The sequence below is a fragment of the Alligator mississippiensis genome, chromosome 1 (assembly GCF_030867095.1).
Source record: "Alligator mississippiensis isolate rAllMis1 chromosome 1, rAllMis1, whole genome shotgun sequence".
Taxonomy (NCBI): domain Eukaryota; kingdom Metazoa; phylum Chordata; order Crocodylia; family Alligatoridae; genus Alligator; species Alligator mississippiensis.
Genome location: NC_081824.1, coordinates 69,371,038 through 69,385,712, shown reverse-complemented (window position 1 = coordinate 69,385,712; position 14,675 = coordinate 69,371,038). Strand labels below are relative to the sequence as shown.

Genomic DNA, 14,675 nt, shown 5'->3' with positions numbered 1-14,675 from the left:
GCAGCAGCCACGGACACTGATTTTGAGGGAGGGGGGCACAAGAATAATGGCCTCCGGTGCTGCTACCATCCACAGCAATGAAACTGCTTGTTATCTATCTGTTATTTACTCACAAAAAAGTTCTTCTGCCAACATACACTCACGTATAGTGCCTTTTTCCTACTAAAATATGAGTACTCAGGGTACAATGACCTGCAAAGGCAAAATGCAAAAAAGTACATGTAAATTTGCCCCCCCACACACACACTTTTTGCCTTGTTTATTTTCAAGAGCATATATTTCTAACCTTGTAAAGAGATTCTTTTTACTATCAAACTGCAGAAAGAAAACACAAAAGCTACTTTGCAATTATACACAAAACAGCCTTTCCTTTTATGTAGACATTCAGCAATTTCCAAAGAGGAATCTGTGGGGCTAGTCTCTCAATGAGTTGTATACCCAACTGCCCTTCTGGGGCCATTTCAGGAATGAAGATCTGAGGATCTTCAATGAATAGTTCAACTGGGAGACATTAGCCTCTGATCAGGAAATCTTATGATCATGAAACTTAGTGCCTATATTTAAAAAAAAAAAAGGTTGGGGGAAGGAGAGACCCAGGGAACTACAGAACAGTTAGTTTGGCTTCAACATTTTGCAAGGTCTTAGAACAAATATTGAAGGAAGGAATTACCAAAGACATGGAGGTAAACAGAAAATGGATCAAAAGCAATATGGTATCATCCATTAAAAATAGTGTCATATCAGTTTAATTTCCTTCTATAATAAGAAAATTGCCCTGTTAGATAAGGGCAAATGCACTGGGGTCACAATCTATTTAGATTTAGTCAAAGCATTGGCACTGTCTCTAAAGGAAATTGTTAACTCGACTGCAGCAGGCAGATATTGATGCCGTAATTCTAAATTGGATAAGGAGTTGATTAAAAGAAAGACAATAGGTTATGCTGAAAAAGGCAGCTAGAAGATTGACTGGAAAGAAATAGCTAGATAACCTTGTGGACTACAGCAATAGAAATGACAAAATTTAGCCCCATCAGCAAAACAATAGCCTCTCTCTATTAGTTTAAACACTTCTTACACAGCTTACTAGCTGACCTGTTGATTAGCTCCAAAAAAGCCCTATTTGTCCCAGTGAAATTGAAGAGACACATACAGACACCTCTCAGCAATAGTTAGCATGCCACATACTTAGAGTCTGTGGGGCTGGGGTCTGTACTGTGGGAGACGGGAGGAAGGGAGCGGTGGTGTATTCCTACTTGAGCGTCCAGCAGCGAGGTAAGGGTAGGGCAGGGGGAAGCCAGGCAGATCCTGCTGCACCTGCAATCTTTGCCAGAACTCCAGCCAGGGAGCAGAGAGGGTTAGGGGGCAGCCCTGCTGTGAGCCCCACCCATGCCAGGATGCTAAGGGAGTCTAGTTTATCTTAAACCAGCACGGAGTATGGGATAGACATTGCATAAACCAGTTTGACCCAAATCAGTTAATTCTGATACTACATTCAACCAGGTCTATCTCAAACTGTAAGGTTTGACCTAGAAACTACTATGCAAAGCCTAAGCAAAAGTGAATGTTGTGTGTCGAATGCCCATCTGCAATGATAAGGGGCAGACAGTCTTAGATAGAGGAAGCTTGAAAACAAAAAACAGAATCAGAGGTACTGGAGCAAAGAGCTCATTAAAATACTAAAAATCACACCCCGAGGCGGGGAAGATATATGCTAATGGAACATATATGTACGTTAATGAGATACATAGCTAAAACACAGGTATAGAGACATGCTCAGTAAAGAACTCCTTGCGTCACTCCTTTATAACCAATTAGCAAACAAGGATGCTTATGAAGATTCAACCTCTGGTATATAAGGGGCTCAGTATTGAATGTGCTTGTGCTTGTCTTGGGAGATTATTCCGCTTGCACCTTTTATTGCTAGCAATAAATCATTTTTATACTTTCACCCCTGGTATCTTTATTGGCCTTTGCATACCGGGCACGAACCCAGACTTGAGCTGGGGCCCAACAGTTTTTGGCGACCCAGATGGGACTGCCGTAGATAAGCTTTGCCCGGACTAACTGACGACAGGTTTATCTGCTTCTTCTTATCAAAAGTCGAGCGTGCCCCGGGATTTCTTTTCCCGGTGAGACTTTTGTTTCAGGAGAAGCTGGATCGCTGAGGCGGCAGTAGCCTAACGGTGCAACGCCATAGAGTGAAAGTATCAGTAACAGGCACCTGGGTGAGAGGGTAGAAAGGGCATAAGGCCTACCGTCAGTACGTCTGCCTGGGATTATCTCTGTAAGTATTCTGTCTGGCCCAAGTCCAAGACCAGTGATTTTTCCCCTGTGAGGACAAGGACTAAAAACAGATCCCTGGATCCCAGGTAAGTCGCACAGTCAGAACCGGGAAGGCAGTCCTGAAATGGGTACTATTAACAGTAAGGTTAGTAAATGTACCCCCCTCTCTTGTGTATTGAGACATTGGGCAGAGTTTGGTGAGGATGCTATGACTAAGAAGAAAGCTAAATTCTTCTGTGAAACTGCGTGGCCACGCTATCAGCTAGATGATAAAGAATATTGGCCTCGGGAGGGAAGTGTTAATTATAATACCATCTTACAATTGATTTTGTTCTGCCGGCAGAATGGTAAATGGGAGGAATTGATGCATGCGCAAGCGTTTATGTCTCTTTGTAGAGATAAAAAAGTTTTGGAGGAATGTGGATTGGGGGAGGGGGTTGGGATCTGTGAGATGGCTGTGGCTCGACCAGCTGCAAATCCTGTCCTGGACTGTCCGGAGCCGGAGGCTCTTCCCCCTGTGTTGCCTTTACCTTATCCTCTTCCTCCTCCTCCTCCTCCTCCTGATTCATCTGATTCCTCGTTGGCATCTGCTCTTCCTGCTTCTTCCCCCCCTGAGGCAGAAGTTGTAAATACTCCCCGACATAGGGATCTGGAACAGCGCCAACCATGGCCGTCAGGTGTTTGGCAATCTCCAAACTCCCCGACTTCTCCTGATATAAGCCCGGGAGGAGGATGGAGAGTACAGTTAGAAGCAGACTCCGGGGTTAAGGGAAAATATCACAGGGAATCTGATTCTGGCCGTGGGAAGGGAAATGGGGTATTTCCCCTAAGAGAACAAGTGGTACCCGGGCCTCTCGAAGATGACGGTGAGCCAACCTACCGTCGAACCTTTGTGCACATTCCTTTTAATACTTCAGATTTGTATAATTGGAAGAACAATAACCCCAGCTTGAGAGAGAATCCTGAAAAGGTACAGAACCAGTTTAAAACGATTTTCAAAACCCATAACCCAACTTGGGCAGATGTTCAGTCTCTTCTAGATATCTTGTTGACACCAGAGGAAAGGATAATGGTAGTGAACAAAGCTCGTGAGTACGTGGAAAAGGAAATTACTGCAGGGAACCTGCAAGGAAATAGAGACGATCATGTCCCCATCCAGGAGCCAGATTGGAAACCAGACCAAGATATGACCTCCATCCGTGCCTATCGAGAATATATCCTCCGAGGATTGAGAGATGCTGTGAAAAAACCTCAAAATCTCAGTAAGGTCTATGAGATTCGACAGGAGGCTAATGAGACCCTGAGTGCTTTTTTGGAAAGAATTTACAATACTTTCAGACAATATACTTGTGAGGATCCGGAGGATGCATCGAACGCTCGCATGGTAAATATGATCTTTATGGCTCAAAGTGCACCAGACATTAGAAAGAAGTTGCAGAAGGCAGACGGAGCAACAGGTATGCCTATTTCCCAACTAGTAGACATTGCTTACCAAGTATTTACTAACCGAGAAAGTGTTCAGGAAAAGAAACAGGACAAGAAAGAGGAGAGAAAGATGAAAATGCAGGCAGCCCTAGTGGCAGCTGCAATCACGAGAAAACCTAGAGATGAGGGATCCTGGAGACAGCCGCAGAGACGGGGTCCATTAGAGAAAGATCAATGTGCCTTTTGCAAATTAAAAGGACATTGGAAGCGGGAATGCCCTTATCGAAAAGTTGGGGAAGGTGAAAAGAAGAAAGAGGAGAGCAGTGGATTGTTCGCTTTTGGAAGGGATTCAGATTGAAGGGGACCGGAGGCCCGGGAGGGAAAGATAACCCAGATCCCAGTGTCCCCTGACGAGCCTCTGGTTAAAATGCAACTAGGGGACAGAGATGAATTGGTAGATTTTCTCGTAGATACAGGTGCTGCCCATTCTGTTTTAACTCAAAAACTGAAACCTTTAAGTAAAAAGACTGTGCTGGTGGTAGGGGTTACAGGGAAGGCAGTAACACGATCCTTCCTACAGCCAATGACCTGTAATCTTAGGCAGGCCGAAGTTACCCATCAATTCTTGTACATGCCAAACTGCCCCATTCCCCTTTTAGGGAGAGACCTCCTCTGTAAACTGCAAGCTACGTTGTCGTTCCAGGATGGGCAAATGTTTTTAACAGTGCCTCCTGAAAAGGGGTGGCATTTACAGGCTTGCCTTCTCGGCCTTCTCCAAGAGGAGAGTACACCGGATATTCCTCAACCCCTGCTCGATGCTGTTGTTCCATGGGTATGGGCAGGTCACCGACCTGGGAAGGCTAAAAATGCTGACCCTGTGAAGATTCAACTTTTGCCAGGGGCCCAGCCTCCATGTGTGAAACAATATCCAATGCGGATGGAAGCCAGGAAAGGACTGAAGCCGTTAGTTGAACGGTTCCTGGAGTATGGCCTTCTCCATGAATGTACATCAGCTTTTAACACACCCATCTTGCCTGTGAAGAAGCCTAAGAGTAATGAATATCGTTTCGTCCAAGACTTGAGAGCTGTAAATAAAGTGGTTGTGAGTATATACCCGGCCGTGCCTAATCCGTACACCTTGCTATCTGCTTTGAACCCAGATCATAATTGGTTTACGGTTATTGATTTAAAAGATGCTTTCTTCTGTATACCGGTAGAGAAGGGATCTCAGGAAATATTTGCATTTGAATGCGAAGACCCAGATACTAGCATTAAGACTCAGTTGTGCTGGACTGTTTTACCCCAAGGATTTAAAAACAGCCCAACCTTATTTGGCAATGCATTAAGCAAGGATTTACGCAGGCTAGAATTGCCACTGTCCTGTGCTCTTTTGCAATATGTAGATGACTTGCTTTTAACAGCCACCACTGAAGCAAGCTGCCTGGAAGGAACAATTTGCCTCCTTAATTTTCTGGGTCAACAAGGGTATCGCGTTTCCAGGAAAAAGATGCAGCCCATATCCCAGAAGGTCACATATTTGGGATTTGAATTACAGCCTGGTCAGAGAGCCCTGTTGCCTGAAAGAAAAGAAGCTATATGCCGGCTGGCACCCCCAATAACAAAGAAACAACTACGAGGATTTTTAGGTACAGTAGGTTTTTGCAGGATTTGGATTCCAAATTTTGGGGTTATTGCAAAACCTCTATATGAGGCAACACACGGAGATGAAAAGGTACTCGAATGGACTGAAGAGTGTGAGCAAGCATTCTGCCAGTTAAAGCAGGCTCTCATTGAAGCACCTGCCTTAGGACTACCGGACATGAGTAAGCCTTTTTCCCTTTTTGTGCATGACCGAGGTGGGGTAGCCGTGGGAGTCTTAACACAGAAATTGGGTAGCTGGCAACGACCAGTGGCATATTTTTCAAAAAAATTAGACTTTGTGTCATGTGGATGGCCTGCTTGTCTCCGGGCTGTTGCTGCTACCTGTCTGCTAATACAAGAAGCTGAAAAATTAACCCTAGGCCATGAAATGATTGTATATATTCCTCATGCGGTACTTACAGTCTTGGAACAGAAAGGAGGGAACTGGTTAACTCTGGGACGAATGGCTCGATATCAGGCCATCCTCCTAGATAAGCCTGAAATAAAATTAGCCATTTCTCGCAATGTAAATCCAGCAACACTGTTGCCATCTATGGGTGACACACCAGATCTTGTGCATGACTGTTTGCAAACATTGGAAACTGTTTATTCTTCAAGACCAAATTTGAGAGACAGACCTCTTGAAAAAGCTGACCTGGAGTTTTACACTGATGGCAGCTCGAGTATAGAGAATGGAATTCAAAAATCCGGATACGCTATCGTGACTACACAGAATGTGATAAAAGCAGGACCTTTAAACCCATCTGTTTCAGCTCAAAAGGCTGAACTCACTGCTATGACTCGGGCTTTGCAATTGGCGGCCAACAAAACTGTCAATATTTATACTGACTCTAAATATGTTTTCCTTGTTTTACATGCTCACGGAGCACTATGGAAAGAGCGAGGTCTACTTGATTCAAAAGGAACAGGCATTAAACATAGCAAGCAGATAAAAGCCCTCCTTAAGGCAGTCTGGGAACCAAAACAAGTAGCGATAATGCACTGCAAAGCTCATCAAAAGAAAAATGATGATTCATCCACAAAAGGTAATCGATTTGCTGACGCTACAGCAAAGAAAGCAGCTAAAAAACCTCAGACAGACTTGCTGCCCGAAGTAAGTAATCTGTTACCTCTCCTCCCAGACTTATACCAGCCTGTGACACCACAGTACGGGGAAAGAGACAAACAATTGATAAGAGAGTTTCAAGCAAAGAAGGGGGAGCACGGGTGGCTAGTAGCAAAGGATGGCCGCATTATCATCCCAGCTGCCTGGGTTCATGTGGTAGTGAAGAGAGCTCATCATGGCACCCACTATGGACCCAAGGCCCTGATAAGGTGGATCAGTCACTATGTAACTGGAGTGGGATTAAGAGAGGCTGCCAAGAAGGTATCAGAGACATGTGAGGTCTGCCAGAGAAATAACCCAAAAGGAGGGAGAAAAGAAACTTCAGGACATCAGAGAATAGGCAATGGGCCAGGAGAAGAATGGCAGGTGGATTTTACTGAGTTACCCCGGCAACAGGGGATGAGATATCTCCTTGTCTTTGTGGACACTTTCTCTAATTGGGTTGAGTGCTTCCCATGTCGGACTGCCCAAGCCCGAGAGGTGGTCAAGGCACTCCTACGAGAAATCATACCTCGCTTCGGACTTCCAAAAGGAATAGGGTCAGACAATGGCCCCCATTTCATTGCACAAATTACTCAAAAGGTTTCTGAGTTCCTGGGAATCAGCTGGCATTTACACACCCCTTGGAGACCCCAGTCCAGTGGAAAAGTGGAACGTATGAATCAGACCTTAAAAAGACACCTTGCAAAGATTTGCCAAGAAGCTCGACTCAAATGGCCAGAGGCCCTACCCTTGGCCCTGTTGCGAGTAAGGGTCGCACCACATTCTAAATTGGGATTAAGCCCATTTGAAATAATGTATGGTAAGCCTTACCCTCTGAGTCTGCCCATGGGTACTGAACAACAGTTACATGTTTTAGGAGAAGGAATGATTAGAGAATATGTATGGTCTTTGGTTTCTGTTTTGTCTTCCATTCATCAGCAGGTACGGGACGTGCTGCAGACACAGAACCAGTCTCCTACCCCGGAAAATCAATTATTACCTGGAAGTTACGCTCTTGTGAAAGATTGGAACGAGGAACCACTTCGAGCCAGATGGAAGGGCCCGTATAGAGTACCTTTAACGACCCCAACGGCAGCAAAGCTCGAAGGAATCAAGACTTGGATACATTCCAGTCGCCTAAAGCCGGTGGCTGAACCAGAACAAGAAGAAACTCCTGCAAACTCCGGGATCGGAGGCAGAGAACAGTGGAAGGTGGAGCCAATAAGGGACTTAAAATTCCTATTCAAAAGAAAGGAACTTTGAATAATTTGTCAATCTTTGATCAAGTTTTACAAGCCTTATTATGAAATTGTTCAAGGTTTTAGTGTGGGGCACCCTAATTTGTCCACTCCTACTTATAGGAGGGGAAAATCTTTTACCACAAGAATTTGACCCTCAGGAAAATGTCTGGATTTATCTGGCCCGGGAAATATTAAATAGAACAGACTTCTGCTTGGCAGGAGGGATCAATGCTCATCTGGTTTTTACCTCATACTTAATTGCAGTACCTACCCCTTTGAAAATTTTACAGAATTATACTATGCTGAAAGATGTAAAGAAGGAAAATACATATCAGGATATATATAAGTGGGGGACTATTGTAAAAGAGAAAAGCAGAGACATGTTTTCTGTACGGGTTCAGGCAACAGCTAATGCTTCTGAATGTTTCTTAATAGTGAATTGTACCAGTAATTGCTTTAAATTGAACCAAGGTAGAAAAATCTTCTGTAATAAGACCAGTCAAATATCCTATGTATATACACATACCATCCTTCCTCGAGGATGGTTTCTGGCCTGCGGGAGAATGATATATTCATACCTTCCAGCAAATGCTGCTGGGGGACCATGCACCATTGCCCGGGTAACTGCAGCTCTTCCAAGGAAGTCTGACCTAATGCACACTGAACAAACCCCTCTTGGTGGGAGGTTTAAACGAGCATACACTACTCTCACTGCTGATTGTGACGAGAATGATTCCCCTGGACTATTATCTAAGGCAGAATACATAGCATTAGCTGCATCTATAGTGGGGGTTCCGGGTCTTGCTGTAAGTAATAGCAGAAATCTTAATGCAGTAGCCTGTGTTTTAGCAAAAGGACTAAATGCTACATCTCGAGCGCTCTCAGCCTTGAATGCTGAACAAAAACAACTAAGGGACGCTGTCTTAGAGAATAGAGCCGCTATTGATTATCTCTTGTTACGACACAATCTGGGGTGTGAAACCTTAAAAGGAATGTGCTGCTTCAACCTCACTGATAATTCTGTGCTAATTGAAGACAAAATTGGTGCCTTACAACGATTGACACAGACATTGAAAGAAACATCTGGCTTAGACTTTTCCTGGTTAACTTCCTGGCTTCCCAATTTTGGATGGTTGAAGCAGTTGTTTTGTATGGTTATTCTATTTTGCTTTATAGAGATTATGATCTGTTTCTGTATCCATTGTATACCGGTTTGTATCGCATCTATCTTCAGGCCTAAGGTAAATCAAATGATTTTGCAAAAAAAGAAAGCTGAGAATACTAGATTTGTGTTAAGTCAAATTGAATGGAGCAATCATAATTAATAATAATTATAAATGCTTCAGATGAGGGAAATGTAAGGTTTGACCTAGAAACTATTATGCAAAGCCTAAGCAAAAGTGAATGTTGTGTGTCGAATGCCCATCTGCAATGATAAGGGGCAGACAGTCTTAGATAGAGGAAGCTTGAAAACAAAAAACAGAATCAGAAGTACTGGAGCAAAGAGCTCATTAAAATACTAAAAATCACACCCCGAGGCGGGGAAGATATATGCTAATGGAACATATATGTACGTTAATGAGATACATAGCTAAAACACAGGTATAGAGACATGCTCAGTAAAGAACTCCTTGCGTCACTCCTTTATAACCAATTAGCAAACAAGGATGCTTATGAAGATTCAACCTCTGGTATATAAGGGGCTCAGTATTGAATGTGCTTGTGCTTGTCTTGGGAGATTATTCCGCTTGCACCTTTTATTGCTAGCAATAAATCATTTTTATACTTTCACCCCTGGTATCTTTATTGGCCTTTGCATACCGGGCACGAACCCAGACTTGAGCTGGGGCCCAACAAAACCAGTTGTAACCATGTTCAAACTGGTTTATGTGCACTGAACATATGTTCTATTACACATTTAAACCAGGCTCTGATCACTTAAACTGGTTTGTGTGGAATGTCTGTCCCTAGCCCTAGAGTCTACCATTGATCCCCCCCTTTCTCTGAACTGATCCACCCTCCAAGAGCTAAAAAAAGGCCTGAAAGATGAACAAACACATAAGAGAAGGAAATGAGCAACCTGGTAAAAAAAAGCAGTCAAGCAGCAGCAAAGCCCTTAACCTTCAGTATGTGAAAGAAGCCTGTATTACATCATGTTAGTGAAGGAAAGAGAGGAGCACAAACTATCTTAAGGAATGTCCAGTAAGTGACATAATCTGTGCGTTTCAAACATTGTGTACTACAGATTACATCCCTGTTCTCCTAATGATTCTCTCAGAAATTCTAAGAGCAAAAAAATGCTAATGTGCCTGAGAAGCAATTTCAGGTAGAGAGAAGTGAAAGGGAGATGATTTTATCTTTGCAAAGATTAACTAGCTGAAAAGGTGATTGACATATTTTCCTCAATACCCACCCAAGGCCAATATATTTCAGTTAAAAGCCTAGTTTCCATCTATTGTTAAATCATCTTAACTCCTTCAGGGAAGCGTCCCAGAGGTTTCCATTCTGGTGCCACCTCTAAAATTGGTGCCGGGGACTAGCAGCCCACTTGCCCGCCCCTAGCCATGCTATGGAGTTAACAATGGCTCATCAATTGCCAACTTAATCACAAAATTCAAGAACTGTTCCACAGTTTTCACACTTATTCTTACTTGAGCAAAATAAGTTAAGCTAACTGTTATAGAAAAAATAAGCCTGGCATCTCTTTCAGATATTGTAACATTAGTCATTGCTCGCACTAATATCATATAAAGCATTATCAGGCAAAAGTGTGATTTTTAAGTTCACAGCATCTGTTTAAAAGAAAATAAGTATGTACATAACACTTCTCAACAAACAAAAATAGGATAAAAACTGACCTGAATTCAGGGATAATGAAAACTAAACAGCTCTCTGACTTTAATAGTAAACGTAGTGGTTTAATAAGTACATCATTGATAATATATGTGGTAGTTACCCACAGAGGTTGTGGACTCTCCATCCTTGGAGTTTTTCAAGACCTGGCTAGAAAAGCCTTGGCTAAAATGATATATTTGGGGACAGTTCTGCTTTGAGCAGGGGTTGGACTAGATGACCTCCTGATGCCCCTTTCAAACTTAATTTTCTATGATTCTATGAATTCTCTAGGAAAATCAGGATGCTTATTTAAGCATCGAAGAAATTGAAGTCAGTGGAAGATGGATCCGGCCTAAAATACTTAACTTCGGCATTCAAATTTTAAAATCTGGCCAATAGTTGAAAAGTGTCTGTAAGAACACTCTGAATTTTGTATATGCAAAATAAAGACACAAAATAAATACAAGTGATGGCTGTTTTAAAAATTAAGCTACATGAACTAAGCATGCATTTACTTACATTATGTTCATACTATAAACTACATTGTATTAGAAAAGTTTTCAACTAGCAATAATCGCGCCTCAGCTGGGCCTCATTGGCTACAATACTACCATATATATAAAAGGAAACCTTTTTACCTGCTGCTCTGTAAAGTATTTTAGGTTCAAAGAATATGCAGGGGTTTTTATCTTCTATGCATGACAGTAACAATCCTTTGGCCTGGACAGGACTTCTTGGAATAACAACCTGTAAAATAATTTTGAAAAATAATTCAACTATACAGGGATTAGGTAACACAGAGATAATGAACAGGTGTAGACAGATGATCATTTATAAAAGCCAATCAAGGCCAGCAGTCACTGTTTAGAGATCAAAATTGCCCTAAGAAATGTTGCTATTTTTATGTAATGAAGCACCTTTGTGGTACCCAGTACAAAACTTACGATAAGCAATACCCTGCAGAATATCAAGAAAATACAATGCAGGACTTTCATCTGAGCATTTGCCAAACAATCAGTAGATGCAAAAAAACTTCAATTATTGCTACGTTTCCATCCATCTTTTTCCATTTTTTTCCCTAAGCACACAAGAATTACTTACAACAACCAAAACATTTAATCAATATGAATGCCACCATTCAGGAAAAGACATAAAGGTGCATTAAACTAACTGAATCCCTAGTCAGCAACCTCAGTGGGATTTAAAGTTGGGCATAACATTAAAAGTTTTGCTAAACTTACTGAGGAATTTTCTTTTAAATTTAACAAAAAAGAGGTTCTCTACACAAGACGCTAGGTCGCTGTAGCAATAAGCTATAGTGACCTAGCGTCAGTAGGGACAAACTGTGATGCCAACGCTACATTGCCATAGCAACAAGCTACCTCGCAATAGAGCATCATTATGGTGATGCAGCTGCTAAAAATAACCATGCACTGCTGGGATGGCGCAGTAACAGCTGTTACTGAACCATTATTTAGTACTTTCTAATGCAAGTAATAAATGAGAGCGCAGTAACAATTGTGTCATGGGAGGCACATGGAGATTCGGCCTCTGTGTTTTAATATACAATTTGTATATTATTACTGTAAAAGCTGCAACTTTTATACTAAAAGTATAGTACATTCAGGATGGATTAATACATGATTAATACATGAAACATAAATGATATTAAAAGTACATTTGCATTTTACTCAAAAGTAGCACAACAACAAAAATTAGTGAAATTTCTTGTTCCATATTTTATAGAAAGGGAAAAAAGACAATATCAATCTTAGGCTGAGAACTCATTACTTGGAGATCACACTAACAGGTGTAGTGAAGTCAAATTATCTTACAGAAGTCTTTTCTGGTTCTGGAAAAATATTTTCTTCCACTCAATGTAAAGACTGCTTCAGTTTTTACAGTTCTTTAGACATCAGAAGACCCCCACAAGCAACAGTTTTTAAGGGACCATCCAGTGGACTGTAAATTATCATCATTTACTTGGCAGGAGAAATAAAATGGAGTTTTAAATACAGTTGATCAGGGAGTAAAGTAGAACAATTATCCAGGATTACCCAAGACAATCATCTTCAACCAGGGTACCACAGCACTGTGATCCTTTCGAGGAGGTTAGGGATGCCACGCAATATTGGTGCTGTTAAGTAAACAAACACCTACGTGTAATTCACAAGATAATCCCAGACATTTCAAGTAGGAATCCATAACGTCAAAAATATTCTGACCTGTTAAGGTCTTGCAACAAAAGGATTGGTCTATTTGTTTTCCATAATGAACAAAACGAGGGAAAGCTAAGAGGTGATATTTCCAAAGGGTGCCTTGAGTCTATGGAGGGGTGCCCTGTGTTTAAAAAAGTTGAGAACCACTGATCCAGAGGTTCAAGCCCATTTCATAAGCTTATTTTATCAGAGGCATTCTTTCCCCTGGTGACCAGAGTACTAGACAGCTAGGATCAAAACTGACAGGAAGAACCTTGCCCTAAGTGGAGAGCTTTGGGGAAAGACCCATGTAATTCCCACCAGGTTTTAAAAGGAATGGGAAGGAGGGTGGGGGAAAGGGAGGTGAAGTGAAAAAAAGAAAATCAGTTAACGATTTATGAGGAGAAGCTGAGGAAACTGGTGGTCTTATTTATTTTGGAGAAGAGAAGACTGAGGGGGGATTTAATAACAGCCTTTAACTACCTGAAGGGTAGTTACAAAAAGGATGGAGCTAGACTAAGGGTGGACAATTATTTGGGCCCATGGGCCACGTAGGCAGTTTGGGAGAGCTGTTGCAGGACAGTCAGCATCAGTACCGCCCCTCCCCCCCCCCCCCCCACAGGCCCTGTGGTTCCTCTCTGCCACTGCTGCCTCCACCAGGGCCCAGTATCAGCTGAGCACACAGCCTCAGCCCCTGCCTGCCCTGCACCCACTCCAGATTCGCCCCAGCTGGAGCAGACCAGCTCTAGACCAGCTGGACCCACGTACACAGCTCCGTTCCTGATCCCATCCCACCCTTGACAGAGTGGACCAGCTCTGGAACAGCCCAGGACCCACAAGCAAAGCCCTGGCCCTGGTCAGGCTTGTGCTTGCTCTGCACTGGCCCACCCCACCCATAATGAGAGGCAGTGACTGGGCAAAAGCTGTTGCTGGGGGCAGGGCAAAAGAGGCCACCTCTCCATCACCCTTGCTGCTGCCAGGCCCTTCTTGCTGCAGCTACCAGAAGCCCATGCTGCCCTCAGACCCCTCTCTGCTACCACACTGGGTGGCCCGGAGGCAGGGCTCTTGGCAGTGGTGACTGCTGCAAAGAGGAGCCACAGCCCAGTTGCGGTCTCTGGACAACTGCAGCAAAAGGGCCTGGCAGCAGCAAGGGCGGGGGGGGGGTGCTGCTTTTCCCCCTGCCCACCAACAGCTTCTGCCCAGCTGCTGCTGCTCATCATGAACAGGCCAGCCCGGAGTGGGCAGTACTCAGGGACAGGACTAATAAGGGACAGGACTATCTTACAGCAGAGTAATTAACTGTGATAAAACACATGTGTAGACACTTACTGCAGATATAAATTGTGAAAAGTCAGCCCAGCCAGCAGGGGCCAAACTCCTGCCTGCTGCCTAACCACATAGCTACAGCACTCTTGCACACACAGCAGCACATAGCTATTGTGCCCCAGCCAACCCCCCTGCAGCCCAACACTGCCACCCAGAGCCCAGGACTGATCCCCAAGGCCTCCCGCAAACCAAGGCCTGCTCTGCCCCAGCTCAAATTGTTGCTGTCCTGGGCACATGTGTAGACACTGCATCCAGGAGCAATTTACTCTGGCTTAAACTGCTCCAGAGTTTATTGCTTCACATGAATTGCACGTGTAGATGCATCCAGTAATGTTAACTTTGCTTGCGCTGAATTAGAAAATAAAGTCCTGTTGACAGAGGTTAACCACAGAATTTCAATTGTTTTATTTTGAATCCAAACTTAGACACATTTACACAATATGGTTACTTTAGCAACATCAAATTTAGTTATTTTTAGATAAATGATCCCTTTCTCAGAGTAGCAAGTAACTTTCTTTCACAATGTCATTATATCTTCTTGATGCTAGGATGCCATTTGAGTTTGGGTTAGCTTGGAGAACAATGTTCAGTATACATATTCATATAAGGAAATTTATT

At 43.0% G+C, this 14,675-nt stretch overlaps 1 protein-coding gene and 1 pseudogene across 8 annotated transcripts in view; both read right to left on the bottom strand.

Annotated features, from left to right (window-relative positions):
* BCKDHB (branched chain keto acid dehydrogenase E1 subunit beta) overlaps positions 1-14,675 on the bottom strand; it is a 295,919-nt gene that overhangs the window by 212,266 nt on the left and 68,978 nt on the right. For all 8 annotated transcript variants that reach the window (XR_002093308.2, XM_019496838.2, XM_019496836.2 and 5 more), the window contains one exon: positions 11,172-11,280. Coding sequence is in view for 7 of the 8 variants with exons in the window: in XM_019496838.2 (XP_019352383.1) it covers positions 11,172-11,280 (109 nt within the window). In the remaining variant the exon portion in view is untranslated. The remainder of the gene's footprint in view (positions 1-11,171; positions 11,281-14,675) is intronic.
* On the bottom strand, positions 11,025-11,153 carry LOC132247985 (U4 spliceosomal RNA; annotated as a pseudogene).